Raw genomic sequence first — 17,731 nt, 5'->3', positions numbered from 1 at the left:
CAGAGATAATGTCTCTTCCATACTTTTTTTCCTGGAATACCTTCTCCACAGTGAAGACTAAATACTAATCTTGGATTTATTGGAAATAGTACTTTCACAGTTTCTGTGACCAGTTACCCGAGACTTCACCTATATGTTGGGGTTATTTTTTTCCGTCGAGCTGTTTCAGCTTTATATGGTAAACTCAAGAAACCTCATTGAAATTATCAGTAAACATTATCTCAATTTTAATTGATTACACACGCACACACAAAAATCTTACATTTTAGGGGAACCTCGTCTGAGTAAATGTGTTGTAGCTTCCTTTGTTGAGAGTCATCCTTGAGACACAAGTGGAAAACAACATGTTGATATATTAGGATGTCCATTTCCATGCTTTTTAAGTCAATATTCTGTGATTTATTTTGGGCATAAATGATACTGCGTTGTAGCTTTGCTTGCTGGGCATCTGTATGATGGTATCAGTGACACCTGAAGGAAGTAGGCTTTTGTTAATTTTTTTCCAGCAGCACCAAAAAACCTTCTGGCTGCCCTGCCATTTTCAGTTCTTGGAGCATATGTTCATGCTTTTTGACAAAATAAGTTTAAATAAAATAAAACAAATGCAAGCCAATCATGTACATCTATTCTTAGACCCTCACAATGATTATTTTTTTGGTTTTGCTTGTAGCAGTCCTGATGACAGATGTGACCTGTTCTTTTGCTTTCATTTACAGAGTAATTAATTTGGTGAATGCCTGTATGTAGCTACATGTCTTAAAGGATTTTCCTTTTTCTTGATAATTGATTGCACCATTATTCTTTTAACAGCTGTGTGTTTTACTCTCTCAATCCCTCTCTCCTAGCAAATGCCAGATGTGAATGTAACCTGGGATGGAGAAGTCTGCAGGCAGCTGCAGTCCATTGACATTTCTATTGCTGTGGCAACAGACCGAGGTCTCATTACACCGATCATAAAAGATGCTGCTGCCAAGGGAATAAAGGAAATTGCTGCCTCTGCAAAGGTAGGTCTTAAATGTACAGTAGGCTGAGGAATATAGTAGCTATATAGTTTTTTGTAGCAGAAAACGTAGCATGACCATTACACATCAGTAATAACAAAACAAGTTTCAGCATTCCTTAGACTTCAAACTATTATTAATTTTGCAGCTCTGTTCATTTTTAATTAATGATAACTTAGCCATCATGTTATTTAGTTGCATGCTGGCTAGACTGTTTGAAAAATAAACCTATACAGACTTCTGCAATTTAATATAACTGTATTACTTTAATCCTCATGAGAAAGCTAGATAATGCTAATTTCTTTAGTATTTCTGGTCTTTGGATTTGAGATTTTTTTTTTTTGCTTGGGAGGTTTTTTTCTGCCCTTTCTGAGAAATTTGCTTGTAGCTGCTTGAGTTACTCTATGTGCAGTTACATTATGGCACTTATTTCTGTCTGCATTTTTTCAATATGCCGTTCAGTTGAGAATGTCACCCAAAAGATAACATTAAACTCCTCAGACTAATGAGCAGTATTTTGTGTAGACCGTCTGACAGTTAAAGTAACTTGAATCTGTGGCAGTTGTTGCCAGCCATAGAAGTACTATTTTGTGGCAGGCAAAAATACAATGAATGATGAAATGCACCAATACAAGCTTTTTTTTTTTTTGGTCATTTAATGAGTACTAATTAAAGGCCTGCGGTATCTGAGGAATACAATGGAAGTAGTTGCTAGGGCACAAAACTGTCACAAAACCAGACACAGGCTGCATTTTGTACATTTGTCTTCCTCAAAACAACAGGAATCATAATAGTCTGTTGGTGGAAGGGAATGACCAACAAAGTTGTAGCAGAAAAAGGCGTGTCATGGCACAACACATTCATAATTGGACGCTTTTAAGATTTTTTTTACAGTTGATGCTTCTTACTTCATGATGAATGTGTTGTGAAAGCAAATCCTTTCACTAACATAACAGTCAGCCAAGGAGGAAGGTCAGCTCAGATTGTTACATTATTCTATGATTTATGATAGAACAACAAGAAGAGCAGCAGTATGAGAAGTGAAGTATAGCTTGTGCTTTCATTATCATCCCCAATACCTGTGATACTGTGATGCAGTATTACAAACCTCTTTTCCTATAAATCACAGTGTCCTCCAGTTCCCATGATGGGAGTGTGTGCTTGCATTATGTTTAATAGAGCTGTGACAAAGTAAGCATTCTCCTTTCACTTCAAATGGAATGCGTGTAACATAGGTCACACTACTCAATAACAAAGTCTTTGAGTCACATATGTTGGTGTGGACACCTGGAATCTAATTTTATTTTTCAACTTCTTCAGTGAATTATTGAAATAAATATATAGCTGACATGCACATATGGGAGGCACAAACTGAAACTGCAGCTGCTTCTCTACCAGTCTCCCTGTAGTTTAGCAGGTGCTTTCTTTGTGTAGATTGCATATGTCCCTTTCTGTTGCATGCTAATTTTAATTGCTATCCAGGTCATGTGCATCCTAATACCGTATTTTCATCATTCAAATAATGCAATTGCACATATGCATTATGCTTATATTGACCCTGTTGTGTGAAAGCTGTTCTCATGGCTGTTGTCGTCTGGATCACTAATTATTCAGAGTTGAATAAAAGCCCAAAATAAAATTCAGTGTATTCTTTTAACTTTTAAATTCATAATAAGGGTGTCAAAGTTTTGTAAAACTTGTTGTAACCTTGAATTATTTAGTGGGTGATTCATTAGAATGAGATTCTCTTAAACTTCTTGGTGTTTATTTCTAAGCTTAAGTCACTGCAGTTGTTAAACTACCATGGTCTTTCAGAACACTTGCTTGAAAGATGTTTAGAAATGCAATGCAGGGAAGACAGTTGTTTACCATGACCATCAGAGTTATATTACAACATGAAAAGGGATTAATCCATGTCACAACTATAACTTCTAACCAACACATTATCTGTGTAGAACTTAATCTTGTAATAACTCTGTTTCCATCCACATGTAAACAGAAAGAACTCAATTCAATCATAGTTTCCACTCACTGACTCTGGTCCTTAAAGGCAGGGGTGAGCTTTCATAGAAATTACCTCTTGGTAGATTGAATTGAGTGGTTGACAGGATATTCACAGAACACACGTAGAAAAACCCTGGAAAGCAGAATGGGCAATTCCTGGAAAGCAATCTAGAAATCAGAAAAGGGGAAAAAAATAAATCAATTCCTAGAAAGAAAACCGGAAAAAAGTAGTAAATTCCTAAAAAGGGGGTAGAAAATTCCTGGAAAACAGGAAATTCCTCCTGGAAAAAGAGGGAATTCATGGAATAATCTCAAAGTTTCACAAATGTGGTATATTGCTTTTTCATCTTTTGAGAAAGTAGATTTTTTTTTTTATTTTTTTTATTCACTTGACCAAAATTTCCCTAACATAATTAAATGATTGGAAACTGTAATTAGTTTTATTATTTTTACCAGCAAAAGGAAAATATAGAGATGGTGTTGCTTTTATCAGTCTGTCTGATCTGAGTCTTATTTCTCATTTGAAGTGAAAGGAGAATGCTTACTTTGTCACAGCTCTATTAAACATACCACAGCTGCAGTTTCAGTTTGTGCGTCCCACGTGTGCATGTCAGCTATATATTTATTTCAATAATTCACTGAAGAAGTTGAAAAATAAAATGACTGTGCTTTTGAAAACAGTCATTTTTTCAGCATTATGACATTTGAAGACAATTGTCACAACGTAACGTTTTCCATGCACTTTCCACCTGTGGAACAAATATGATACAAGCCAAAAACATTAAATGTATTCCGTATGAGTAGGATAGATATCTGTCCTGCATATATTCCCACTTCAGTCTTTGCTGTCAGTTGAAGAGCTCCTTATTTTGAAAAGGTTGCTACTAATGGTGACTAAAGTCACCAACATTTCATTGGATATTCACAGGGTGTTAGGAACGAGCTGGTGGCTGAATAATTCTTGACCCACCAATGAGTGCCATTTCTCCTGAGGTCCACTCAGTCCTCTCCTCCTTATGTGACCACTACTGTAAGAATTACTCATTCTGATTCCTGCTGCTTCCATCTGAGGAGACCTCTGAGGTAGAAACATCCTAGGTGGGGATAAAGTTCTTTTTCTCTGTGATCTTATCGTAGAATGTAGTATGAACTTCTTGGGCTGTATTTTGAACAAAACTTGTGGACAGCTTCTTTTGTTATATTTAGAAGTAGAAAAGTGTCACAAATGAAATGGCAGTTCCATGAAAGGTGGGTTTTGAGATAGTTGACTGCTTAGCTGGAAGAAATATGTACTTTCAATCTGCTAGAAAGTTCTGAAGTGGTACATGGCAATTTCTTTAAACAAATGTGTTATGAAGAATATTGTGAATTTCTCATCAGTATTTTGCTACATATTTTTAGCATGTAAAAACACCAGGGAGAATGGTGGTTCCATTGTGGAAACTGAAGTAAGGTTTTTAAGGTGAGAGAACAGCTTTTATTGAACAGCCAATATTGTTGGGAAAATGAAGTTTTGCATCATAGTCTCTTTGCCAAATCATTGCAGCTACAACAACAATGTTGCTGACGTACTTGCCTAATTCCAGAAGCAGATGACTTTTTAATGGCTAATGGTACTTAAAATTTCTTACTGAGTTAAAAGGAGGTAGTCTATTACAACACTTTTTTCTTCTCTCCTCTTCTTTTTCTTCTTTCATTTTCCTTAGGCTCTAGCAAAGAAAGCAAGAGATGGAAAACTGTTACCAGAAGAGTACCAGGGAGGATCTTTTAGGTAAAACTCTCTAGCAGTATTTAATACATACAGTGCAGGTTCAGAACTACTTTATCCTGTTATTCTGCTGTGTGTTAACGATTGTCTCTTAAAATCTCGCTCCATTTAGGATGAAACTCCATGTGATGATTCTGAGGGCCAAACCTAAGCTGAGTTTTCTGTATCAGGGGAAACAATTATTTTGGTGCAGGTTTATTTCATCTGAGCCTGGTGTGAAATTCATGTTTTTCATACCGAGACTGATCTGACTTTTATTTTTGCACCTAATTTTTCCCAGTTGCGGAAGACCGTTGGGTTTTTTTGGTTTAGTTTATTTTTTCTTTTTTTAAAATTGCATTCTGTAGTTAAGAAAACCCATTGATAATAGTTTTTAAATAAATATTTTCAAAGGAGTTTTTTTGGCAGAGATATTGAAGCAGACAGTGATGTCTAGTTTGTCTTCAATTCGCGTTGCAGAGGAATGTCTAGGGGGCAAAAGAAAAGTTACAGCAAAGTTGTGGTGTTAACTCTTACAGTTTACTTTAAACTGAAACATTAAAAACTGAGTAGATCAATTTTAAGTAGTAGCATATATTTAGTAAATATTTTTTCTATGAAGTGTACTCCGCAAAAGGAGATAGTGAACTCAGTGATGAGAAATAAATGGCATGTGTAAAACATCAGCATAAATGTATTGACAAAGTTGCACAATTAATTTCTCAGATGACTTTTTACACTCCCCAAGTTTCTAAAATTTTTAGTGTACTGTATTTTATGACACAGTATCATCAAGCAACATTTTTTGTTATTAACTGTAGCTTAGCTCACTTTTTGTCAATTTTTTAAAAGCTAATTCTGAATGCTTATGTTAATCATATCTTCTAGAATAGATAATTTGTGATTAGAGTAATAATACAAACTTCTGCAGAAATACTGCAGCAATATATGTGCCTGGGTTGCAGCTGTCTGGAGTATGTGGTGCTCATGCTGGAGGAGTGGTCAAAAAAATGTCTAAGCCTTTCAGCAGAAAAAAATGTATGGAAATGCAGCAGTGGAGGCTTGGATGTGTTCATCAACAAAATGGCCCCTGAGTGTGAATAACTGTGGACATTTCACTGGTAACAGATCGCAGTAATGAGAACAGCTGTGTCAGGTGTGAACGGCTGGATGGTTTACTCAGCCTTGTGGCAGACCTGTGAGAGGAAGTACAAAGGGTAAGGAGCATCAGGGCGTTTGAGAAAGACATAGAGAGAGGTGCTGACAAGGTCAGAAAGGCCTACCGCCACAAGGAAGAAAAGACGGGTTATAGTTGTAGATGATCAGATGGGATTCATGTTTCTCAAAGGGGGAAGAGGGTCCTTGCTCACATGCTAGCAGGGCTCATTGACAGAGCTTTAAACTAGAGTTAAGGGGGAGGGGGATAATATCAGGCTTGCCTGTGACAAGCTGTGGGATGACATGCCAAGGTTAGAGGGGCCGGGGTACTCGTGAGGGCCCTCAGCCTGTCACTCTGAGATGGGCTGGCTATGCTGGAGCATGAGTCTTAGAGAGATGAGCCAGGGCCTCCTGAGGGAATAGGAGCCAGCAGGGCTCCTATTTAAAGACCAGTGAAATACCTCAAAGGAATTAAGGGGTGTTGCTGTAAGAAGGTGACATGACCAACAGCCCAGCTGAAGTGCCTCTACACCAATGCCCGCAGCATGGGCAACAAACAGCAGGAGCTGGAAGCCAGCATGCTGCTAGAAAGCTACAACCTAGTAGCCATTCCTATAACTTGGTGGGACAAATTCCTGGCAACCTGTCTTCACTGGCAACCTCTCTCCCCACAGCCCTCAAGTAGGTGGACCACAAGGCAGGGACTGGGGGAGCAAAGTCCCTCCCGCTGTAAGAGAAGATCATGTTTGTGACTACCTGAGGAACCTGAAAATAGAGAATTCTATGGGACCTGATGAGATGCATCTCTCTAAAGTGGAGAGGTGTGGATTTAATGGGTGGACTATTTGGTGGAGGAGGAATTGTTTGGATGGTTGCATCCAGAGAGTGGTGGTCAACAGCTCAATATAGAGATGGACATCAGTGAGAAGTGGTGTCACTCAGGGGTCCGTATTGGGACCGGCACTGTCTGCTGTCTTCATCAGTGACGTAGACAGTGGGATCAAGTGCACCCTCAGCAAGTTTGCAGACAACACCAAGCTGAGTGGTGTGGTTGACATGCCTGAGGGACAAGATGCCATCCAGAGGCACCTGGACAAGCTTGAGAAGTGGGCCCATGTGAACCCCGTTAGGCTCAGCAAGGCCAAGTGCAAGGTCCTGCACCTGGGTCAGGGCAAGCCCTGGTATCAGTACAGGCTGGGGGATGAAGGTATTGAGAGTAGCCCTGAGGAGGACGACTTGGGTGGATGGTGGATGAAAAGCTGAACATGAGCCAGCAATGTGCACTCGCAGCCCAGAAGACCAGCTGTATCCCGGGCTGCATCAAAAGAAGTGTGGCCAGAAAGTCAAGGGGGGTGATTCTGGCCCTCTGCTCAGCTCTGGTGAGACCCCACGTGGAGTACTGCATTCAGCTCTGGAGCCCTCAGCCCAGGAAGGACATGGACCTGTTGGAGCAGTTCCTGAGAAGGGCCACAGAAATGATCAGAATGCTGGAGCACCTTTTCTGTAAAGAAAGGCTGAGAGTTGGGCTTGTTCTGCCTGGAGAAGAGAAGGCTCCTGGGAGACCTTATTGAGGTCTGCCACTACTTAAAGGGGGCCTATAAGAATGACAGGGACAGACTTTTTAGCAGGGCCTGTTGTGATAGGACAAGGGCTAATGGTTTTAAACTAAAAGAGGGTAGATTTAGGCTAGATATAAGGAAGATGTTTTTTACAGTGAGGGTGGTGAGACACTGGAACAGGTTGCCCAGAGAGACGGTGGATGCCCCATCCCTGGAAACATTCAGTGTCAGGTTGGATGGTGCTCTGAGCAACCTGGTCTAGTTGAAGATGTCCCTGCTCGTTTCAGGGGTGGTTGGACAAGATGACCTTTAAAGGTCCCTTCCAATTCAAACCATTCTATGTTTCTGTACAGATTAATCTCTTTTCTGCTCTTTGCTGTAACTATAAGAAAAAGGGCGAGATGATGGGTCAGCTTCTCTATAGACAGTCTGTCATAAAAGAGTCCCAGTCTTATCCAATATACCACTTCCCAGTTGGTGACACAGACAAAAATGTTAAAGGGAGAAAGGCATGATGAGGCTTTCCTGTGCCTGAGTGATGTTTATATGCCCAAATCGTATCACTTGGTTATCAGCAGCCATTGTAACTTAAAGTCGTGAGGTTCAATCTAAAAGACATTTGGCTTTGAACAGGGGCCGCCAAAGTTTTTTTTTTGGTTTTTTTTTTTTTTTTGAAGATACTACTTTCCTGTCCTACTCTCTGCTTTTAGTGTATGCAGTGCAAGGATATCTTACTGTAAAGAAATGGGGCTTTTAAAAAGGTGTGTTAATTGTAATCTCAAAAATCCCAAACTCTTGAGAGTCTGAATTTGCCCGACTGAAATCCAATTCAGATCTTTTTTAAAGTTAACAGGTTTGAACTTGGGAGGGAATTACGTCGTAGTAATTATTGAATATACATTATTTCTTCTAGGGGGATATATAACTTTTGACATTACTGGTAACTCTCTTCTCCTACATTTAGTATCTCCAATCTGGGCATGTTTGGTGTCAATGACTTCACTGCAGTCATAAACCCTCCACAGGCCTGCATCCTCGCTGTGGGCCGAGCAAGAGCAGAACTCAAGATTGTGGAAGATGAAGAAGGGAATGAGAAACTTAAGCAGCATCAACTCATGACAGTGACTCTTTCAAGTGATGGTCGGGTGGTAGATGATGGGCTGGCTTCAAAGTTTTTGGAGACCTTGAAAGCCAACATAGAGAATCCTATGCGACTTGCCTTGTGTTAAACTCAGTGAAGATTGCTGCTTGTTTTGACAACATAGATAACTGTTACGTACTTGACGTTTTTCCTGCAATGTACTTGACATTTTTCCTGCAACGTATTCCTTATGAAATAAAATTTCTGTAGTAAATCTTCCTACACGTAATTCCTGAAAGAACTTGACTCTTGCAAAGTGAATGCTCAGTGCTATTTTCACCTAATCCTTTTGTCCACATGCTCATCTCCATCCATACACATTACAGTAGACACCCTTACTTCTACTGATGATCTGTCCCACTGGATACAATAGAACTTTAAAGTTGAGTAGGGAGCCATAAATATGACAAATAATCCAAGAAACAAAGCCCGATCATGTCCTTTTATGTGCTATGTTGTACAGAAAGTTGCATATTGATCACATTAAAGTATATGCAATTGCAGAGTGAGTAAAGGGGAAACTAATTCAGAATTGTCGGAACTAAGTGTCATACTTGGATGTGTCTTTCATATGCAATAATTTGTGCCAGAAGGTGATGGAAAATAAAGAAAAAGATGACATTGGGATTGATCTTGTAATAGTTTTATGGCGATGACCTGTAGGTTTGAAATTTATTCTATTTTTTTCATTATTTTTTACTTTCTTGGCTTTTATTGTATGACTTCTCATTTTTCCACTGAGTTTTTGTCCTGGATTACATCAGACCACAACAAATACTTTTTCCTCCCTAAAGTCCACTGAAAATGTTGCATATTATTGTAATTTTTTTGAAAGTGGTGGAAATAACACACATAGTAGCAATGGATGTGCAATGACCAGTGCCAGATGTTCAGATGGGTCTGTCTCTTTCTGTCAGAAGTACTCATTGCAAGCCCCTTTCAGTACCACTCAGTTTACCCTGGCAGTTTCGGATACGGGTTAGCTGGAGGAAGGTTAATCTACTTGTATGTACTCTTGTACTCTTGAGCTATTTGTTAAATTCAAGCTTAAGCTCATTACTGTTTGTACTGCTGTAGGATTAGTAAATTATTTATTAGATCACTGTACCAATTACTTTAGTGATGAGAGTAAGTTTTTCTGCCTTTTGTGTAGGTAATATTTCAACATACCACTTTTATGTTGTGGACGGGCTGTTTTTCAGCCTCTTGTTCATGGATAATCTGCCTTAACTGCTCTGATTCATACTATTTTGTTCTTGAAATTAGAGAATTATTATTTTCTCCAAGACTTTGAAAGAAAATATCACTTCACTTCATACAAAGTACTGCGGCACAACTAATAAAATTTAACTAGCTGACTACCTGGTCTTAATATTTTTATGAGTTTTCCAGATCAGTAGAGATTCTTACCTAGTGCATCATGGGTCAGAAACAAATAGCTATTATTTCCTTTATTCTGAAGGTTTTCTTGTAAGTAGTTAAGCGTTATCATTTAAGAAGTGTCCTAGCACCTGGAATTTCCTGTTCCCCGATATCTATTTGTAGACTGCTGTTTGTATTTTCTTTTCTTTTTTTTTTTTGGTTTTAAGAGGTATTGAATTACATGTGAATAGTCACATTGTGCTTTGGTAAGTAAGGTGGAAAAATATGGTTGTTCAGTGTATGTTCTTGGTTTTTTGCTTACAATGATGATGGTTTTTCATTTTCCTTAAAGCTTCCAAGTGTTAGCTTGAAATCAAAAGAATAGTCCAATTAAATACATAACGAAAGAATAGTCCAATGAAAGATAGTCCAATAAAATGAGAATAATGTTTTGATAACCCTTCCTAAGTAATTTAAATGTTCTGATCTTTTAGTTTTTGTGTACTAGGTTAAGTTTTAGAAACCACCTATTTTATGAATGTTTCCTTTTTTAATTCAGGCAAATGGCAGAATTGAGTAGATTTCTCTGTTGGTTTTAAGAGGCAAGGCCAAACCCTTTGAGAGTGTGTCATTTAAATTGAAGTCCTAGCAGTCATTTAAAAATATATGATAGCTATATACTTTTCTTGCAGAAGGAGTATATCTAAGGTGAGTATGACATTGATCTCAAGATGCAAGGAAGATGAGCATTACTGCAGTAGCTTAAATAATGTTAGCGCAATAGAGAAGTATCTTCAATGTGTCTCCTGTCAGTTTCCTTTCTGACTGTAGTAATGTAACATGAAAAATGAAACGTTCTACAGGAAAGTGCATGAAGTGTGCTTTTGTCTTTTGCTGTATTTTGTAAATTATGAAAAATTTTATCCAAAATTTTTTTCCGATAAAATGTATTAATCAGCCTAATTATCTCTGCACATAGAGCTGTTCACTGAATCATTCTTAAGCACTGACTCGTCATTCAGCTCTGATGTACTCACCGGTGGATTTTCTTGGTATAAGCTTTGATGGTGCCACTGTTGTTGATCATTTCAGTCAATGAAAGACTTTGTTTTAAAGAGAATACTGAAATACAGAAAGGCCAGCAGAGGGCAGACTGAGCAGCCCGGTTTTCTGATGGTCTAGCTCTCTTTGGTTTTAAAGTGTTTCAGAAAGCACCTGACATGAATAAAGAAGGAACAGTAAACACTAACTTGCCTTGATTTGTTGGAATTGGGATCAGATGGAAACCTTGGTCTGTGTATGGCACTTCCTGCGGAACTGGATCATAGAATCGTAGAATATCTCAAGTTGGAAGGGATTCGTAAGGATCATCGAGTTCAACTCCCTAAAACTAAATCCTATAACTAAGAGCTTCATCCAGATGCTCCTTGAACTCTGTCAGGCTTGGTCCTTCCCTGGGGAACCTGTTACAATGTCTGACTACCCTCTCACTGAAGAATCTTTTCCTAATGTCCAGCCTGAACTTCCCCTTATGCAGCTTCATTCCATTTCCTCATGTCCTATTGCTGGTCACCAGAGAGAGAATATCAGCAGCTCCCTTTCTGCTGCCCCCCTTGAGGAAGTTGTGGACTGCAGGACCTCAGCCTTCTCTTCTTTAACCTGAACAAACCAAGTGGCCACAGTTGCTCCTCATAAGTCATACCCTTGAGACCTTTCACCATCTTGGTTGTTCTCCTCTGGACACACTCCAATAGTTTGATGTCCTTATATTGAGGCACCCAAAACTGCACACAGTACTCAAGGTTGAGCTTGCAGCAGTGCAGCGTAGAGTGGAACAATCACCTGCCTTGACCAGCTAGCTGTGCTGAGCTGGATGCACCCTAGGACACGGTTGGCCCTTTCAGCTGCCAGGGCACACTGCTGAGCCGTATTCAATGATGTTTTATTCCATTTGTCCCTAAAATGTTGAAGGTATAGAGAGAAGATTCCTCCAGGTCAGTGTAGCAATTACATCTGTTATAGATTAAATAGAGAAAAAACTGATCAGTTGAAAGGAGCTTTCAATATGTGCTTAGTTAAGCGTAAGTTTTAAACTTACAACTCTTGTAATTTCTTTCTTTGTAATCATGCTTGAGTAAAGCAGGAGGAAGTTCATGGTAGCCTGCTGGAGATTTGTAGAAACATGCTAACCAGTAAATGTTCCAAGAAACACAGAAATTTAGGATTTGAGTGAAGACCCATGTGTTGATAAAACTGAGGTGCAAATCATTTACTGGAGCCTTGACTGGCTATTTTGCAGGGTTACTTTACAAAATCTGCCTAATTTGTATCCGTGAAAAGCCATCGCTGTTTGCTTGAATTCAGTTTGCACTCCTCCCCTTTGATGTCACTTTGCTTTGTCTTGTAGGTATCACAGTGGATAATTATTCAGATACAATAACCATATTGTTCTTCCCTCTCTCCACAATAATTGTCTTACTTGGCAAGTTAAACATTTGTGTCATTATGAGAAATAACTGGCTGGAAAATGATAGACTTTTCTTCTTGTTCATTAGCTGTACTAAGGAAAGTGATTCATGCTATGTCAATGAATTACAGATTAGAGATCAAGAGAAGATTTTCTTTCATACCTTAAAAGTTTCTCTCGCGTAGCCTAGACCTGGATAGGAAGAAAGGGCAGCTATGAACATTTTTATTTCTGCTCACTGTTGTATGAAGTATATACTGAATTGTTAGTGCAGCAGATCTCTCTCCTGCAGTTTCATGATTTTTGCACTGTCTATGTTGCGTTCATTACCACTTGCTGTTCGCTTTGCTTTGCAGGGATACGAGCAATTGAACGTTGTAGGATACGCTCTGTTAACCTAGTCATCAACCAATTCCTGTTTCAGCTGCCTATCTTAAGAAAATATGTTGCATTTGGCAACTCAGGTGCGCTTTTAATTTCTTCCCTGCCAAATAAATTATAAGATCAAATAGCCATGGAGGCTGTTTGCTCGTGCAGATGCTTGTACTTGCTGTGTCATGTCCCAGTCTCCGTTAGCAGTGTGCACTGAGTTTTCTAGGTTTCAGCAGACAGCATCACGCTGTTTCCTCTTCCTTGCGTGAAAAATAGGAGCTATAAGGAATCCCTTGGTTGATCAAGAAAGAAACTCTTCTTACACTCTTCAGAAGTGTGAAAGTTCTGTCTTATAGTGTAAATTTCAACCAAATACTCTGAGTGCAATACATTGCTTACTCACTTGCTCATTTTGGCAAGGATTCTAGAGCACTTTTACTATTCACTTCATAGTACAAGCAATACACAGATTCAAATGAAATAACTGTCATGCTTTTTTTTCCCCCACATGAATACTTAGAGAGACACGTTACGTACAGAATTATTTTGAAGTTAATTCAAAAATGAATTGGTTGTGTCTACAGAAATTTATCAGATGTTAATATCATCTTGCGTTTCCCTGTTGACATCTATAGAAGAGTCACAGAATTTTAAGGCAGATTAGGAGTCCTTCATCTGTCCATTCCTATTTTGAACCTAATCTAGCTACCATAGACTGCCAAGTAGGTGATGTCTTACTCAAGCTAATAACAAGGGCTAAAGATTCTGAGTGACTCCCAGCCTGGAAGAGAAGGGACAATTTGGGATGTGCTAAATTATCCTAAACAGTGCATTATATTTGTATGCTGTCTGACAGGGTTCAACCACTCTGACAGCTGCAGAGGAAGGCCACAAACAGAGGGTCTAGGCCCTCTTACTGACATGAACAATACTAATAAAGGAGAAGAAATGTGATTATTGGCTCTTTTTCAAAAAAAAATTTGTTAATAGTTCCATTCCAATGCCTTTAGCTACAATGCAGCTGGTTTCACTGACTCAAAGTCAAAGCAGAGGGTTGCAGTTTTACCACAACAGAACTGCTGCTGTGTTAATACTTTTGTTTTCAAAGATGACAGCCTTTCGGTACTGTGTGTTGACATAATGATTGTGTTAATCATTAGTCTGTGACACCCTTAGCTGTATTCCTTGTTTTGGAAGGCAATCCCTACTGGGCAGGGTAGAAAAGATGAAAGTAAGTCAAAAGAAGTTAGTCTTTTTCACCTGTACTTGAACATCCTACTTTGTGTAGTGTTATATCGATTTTATTGATTATCAAGGAATGCCTGGGGGTTTTTTAAGCCATAAAGCGTAAGCAGATGATCTCTGACCACGCAATTGTCTCAAGCAAACTCTGAAGGAAACAATACTTCAAAACTTTAATGTTCCATAACAAATTTAAGAAAGGGAATTTTACTTCTTGGACCTTCTTTTAAAGCATCTGTGCATGCTTTGCATGTGTGCCTGTGCACATGTGTATCTCTGTATGTGCTGAGATGGACTAGTAAAGAGGGCCATCTGCTATTTCAACCACACTCGATAAAGCCTTTCAGATCCAGGCTACGGGATGAAGAGAGAGACAGGCTTCTGAATTCCGCTGCTGAGGCTAACATTTCTGCTTAAATGTATGTCAATGTATGTGTGTTGAGGTACAACACTGGGGGAGGCCTAAGAGAAACCTGCCCTGATTACATTTGAAGGAAGTAATTGCAACATTGCATCTGTTGCTCAAACACAAGTGATGAGACAGTTGAAATGATAGCGAGGAGCAAATACTCTTGGCTAAGAGAGATACCCTGAAGAATCTGTGAAGCGATCCTTTATACGTACCTCATGACAGCATTTGGGGGGAATGTGGTGGTGGAAAGAGTTATCTTGTGTGGGAATAATGTGTCTAGTGCTTGTGGAGAGGTTTTAAACATTTATTTTTGTTAAAAAATAAAAAGACAATCAACTAACCAAGCAAAGCCCGCAACTGTTGCCGAATATGTTACTAAGTTTGTTGAGAAATCTATGAATCCAGACAGGGATATTTTAGAGATCACATCGTATTAAGACTGATTTAGGTAAAAGCTAAGCCATTTTTTTCTCTGTGCTTTTCTAAACCTGAGCCTTATTTAATTTTTAAGCTGTTTAATGTGGTGATTGTCTGCTTGTGGATGTGTACTATAGCCACCTCAGTAGTGTGTGTGTATACCATTTATATCAAAGTAACTAGCCATGGATGGTAATTACACATTTATTTTCATTTCAGAATTGACTAGATAAGCATCAATGCCACTGGAAATGCCATGCTAAACAAACAAACAAAGAAAAAAAAACCAACTACTGAATAGCGATATTAGTGGGCAGTGTTTGCTCCCCTGGGGTAATAGTTTGCCTAACAAGCGACAGAAAACAAGAGAGATTAGGACAGGAAAACAGTAACTCAGTGGCAAAATAACTCTGGATTCTTCCATACCTAAAGACTGGGAGGAGGTTTGTTTGTTTTGTTTTTTTTTTTCAGTTTTCAGATTAATTTAATACAGAAAATTCTAGCTTTGGTTTGTTAAGTGACAATTCTTCGCCACACCAGCCACAAGTTCTAATTGCAAACTCTAGAATCTCCTTTTCTGACTCTGGAAGTTTTAGGGGTTTCTTATGAAGTTTTTTTTTATATATGTATTAAAAATAAATGTTTTCATGTGGTTTGCTATTATTCTTGTGGTTATTTAGAATGCTTGATTAGAGTTTCATATGTGAACAGCAGATTAAACAATTATAGATTGCAAATGTTTTTGCTTAAGGTATGCAACCGCTAGATAAATTTTCTGGAGTAGATCTCCGTGTCGCCAATGGTAAGAAATGTAAAGATGGCCTTTTTCTAGGATCTCAGCCAGGTGCGAACAACATCTAATACATCTAATTTTCTTTTACTCATTTTTTTTCCATTTAAAAGTAGTTTCAATGTACTGAAAGAATCAGTGGCCTACTTTACCAAAAACATTTATAATGCTGATGTTTTCACAGAACTATGGATGTATATCTATAGTTAAAAATGTTTTCATTAGAATTGCTATGAACACTTCAAAGGTGTTCATTTACATAAGTTTTGATTTAGATGTAGATTTATATAAATAATAAAATATGCATAGAGATTATTTTAGTACTGACCACCACTTGTTAAAATAAGAGGCCATGTATGTGTCAGTTGTTTAAATCATTTGAAGAATTTCTTATCTGGCAATGCTTAATCAGTTTTTCCAGCCCAGAAAGCCTTGGCTCACCACGAATTGATAAGAACTTACATTATCTCTGAAATCCTTATAAAAAAAGACCTTTTAAAGAACCTGTAAGTTTGAATAGAATAATTTTCAAAATGTTTTTGATTACCATGAAAGTATATTTGGAGTTGAAAGGAAACTTTTTTGAAGTCTGAGAGGACTAAACTTTATTGGAAAGAGTTAAGATTTTTGAGAGTTTCTGACTTTCCTTAGTAACTGTTTTCTTGCTTATATGTAAATAGAATCCAGAGTTGTGAAATGAAAATACTACTAGTACTGTCCACAGAGGTGCTGAGAGACTGAAAAGATTAGGATAGCGGCTCCAACTACATCTTAAAAATCTGTCTTTGGCTTCTAGTAATACTGTGAAATATCAGTGAGGAAGCATATGACCCTTTGTGTTCATGTGTCTCAGGCCTCCTGGCACTGAGTCTCATCTCTTTCAAGCAATCAAATTGTAAGAAGACAAAGAAAACTACTGACCATACAGCAGAAAGCTGAAGCATCTGTCAATCATTCATCAGCAGTCCTGGCCAACTGGGGATGTCCCAGTTGACTGGAGGTTAGCAAATGTGATGCCCATCTACCAGAAAGGCTGGAAGGAAGATCTGGGGAACTACAGGCCGGTCAGTCTGACTGCAGTGCCAGGGAAGCTTGCGGAGCAGATAATTGTGAGTGCCATCACATGGCACGCACAGGACAACCAGGAGATCAGGCCCAGTCAGCATGGGTTTAGGAAAGGCAGTTCCTGCTTGACCAAACTGATCTTCTATGACAAGATGATCCACTTAGTGATGGAGGGAAAGTCTGTGGATGTTATTTACCTGGACTTTAGTAAAGCCTTTGACATCATTTCCCACAGCATTATCCTGCAAGAAACTGGCTGTTCATGTCTTGGGCAGGTGTACTCTTCTCTGAGTAAAAAACTGGCTGGATGGTTGGGCCAAAGAGTTGTGGTGAATGGAGTTAAATGCAGTTGGCAGCTGGTCATGAGTGGTGTTCAGGGCTCGGTACTGAGGCCAGTTCTGTTTAATATCTTTATCAATGATCTGGACGAGGGGATTGAGTGCAGCCTCAGTAGATTTGCAGATGACCCCAAGTTAGCTGAGAGGGTCGATCTGCTTGAGGGTAGGATGGCTTTTCAGAGGGACCTGGACAGGCTGGATCGATGAGCTGAGGCCAATGGTGTGAGGTTGAACAAGGCCAAGTGCCAGGTCCTGCACTTGGGTCACAATAACCCCATGCAGTGCTATAGGCTTGAGAAGAGTGGCTGGAGAGCTGCCCTGCAGAAAAGGATCTTGGGGTGTTTGTTGACAGCTGGCCGAATATGAGCCAGCAGTGGCCAGGTGGCCAAGGTGGCCAATAGCATCCTGGCCTGTATCAGGAATAATGTGGTGAGTAGGACTAGCGCCCTGTACTCAGCATTGGTGAGGCTGCACCTTAAATACTGTGTTCAGTTTTGGGCTCCTCACTACAAGAAATACATTGAGATTCTGAGTGTTTCCAAAGAAAGGCAATGAAGCTGGTGATGAGTCTAGAGAACAAGTTCTGTGAAAAGCAGCCGAGGGAACTGGGGTTGTTTAGTCTGGAGAAAACGAGGCTGAGAGAAGACCTTTCCACT

At 39.1% G+C, this 17,731-nt stretch overlaps 1 protein-coding gene across 2 annotated transcripts in view; it reads left to right on the top strand.

Annotated features, from left to right (window-relative positions):
• Positions 1–8,839, top strand: part of PDHX (pyruvate dehydrogenase complex component X) — a 52,434-nt gene extending 43,595 nt beyond the window's left edge. For both annotated transcript variants that reach the window (XM_054201106.1, XM_054201107.1), the window contains exons 10-12: positions 846–1,004; positions 4,712–4,776; positions 8,434–8,839. In XM_054201106.1, coding sequence (XP_054057081.1) covers positions 846–1,004; positions 4,712–4,776; positions 8,434–8,698 — 489 coding nt within the window. In that variant the 3' untranslated portion in view covers positions 8,699–8,839. The remainder of the gene's footprint in view (positions 1–845; positions 1,005–4,711; positions 4,777–8,433) is intronic.
• The last annotated feature ends 8,892 nt before the right edge of the window (positions 8,840–17,731 follow it).

The sequence above is a fragment of the Rissa tridactyla genome, chromosome 4 (genome assembly GCF_028500815.1).
Source record: "Rissa tridactyla isolate bRisTri1 chromosome 4, bRisTri1.patW.cur.20221130, whole genome shotgun sequence".
Lineage (NCBI taxonomy): Eukaryota > Metazoa > Chordata > Aves > Charadriiformes > Laridae > Rissa > Rissa tridactyla.
Note: the sequence above shows the minus strand (reverse complement) of the source record. Positions and strands in the feature narration are given on the sequence as shown.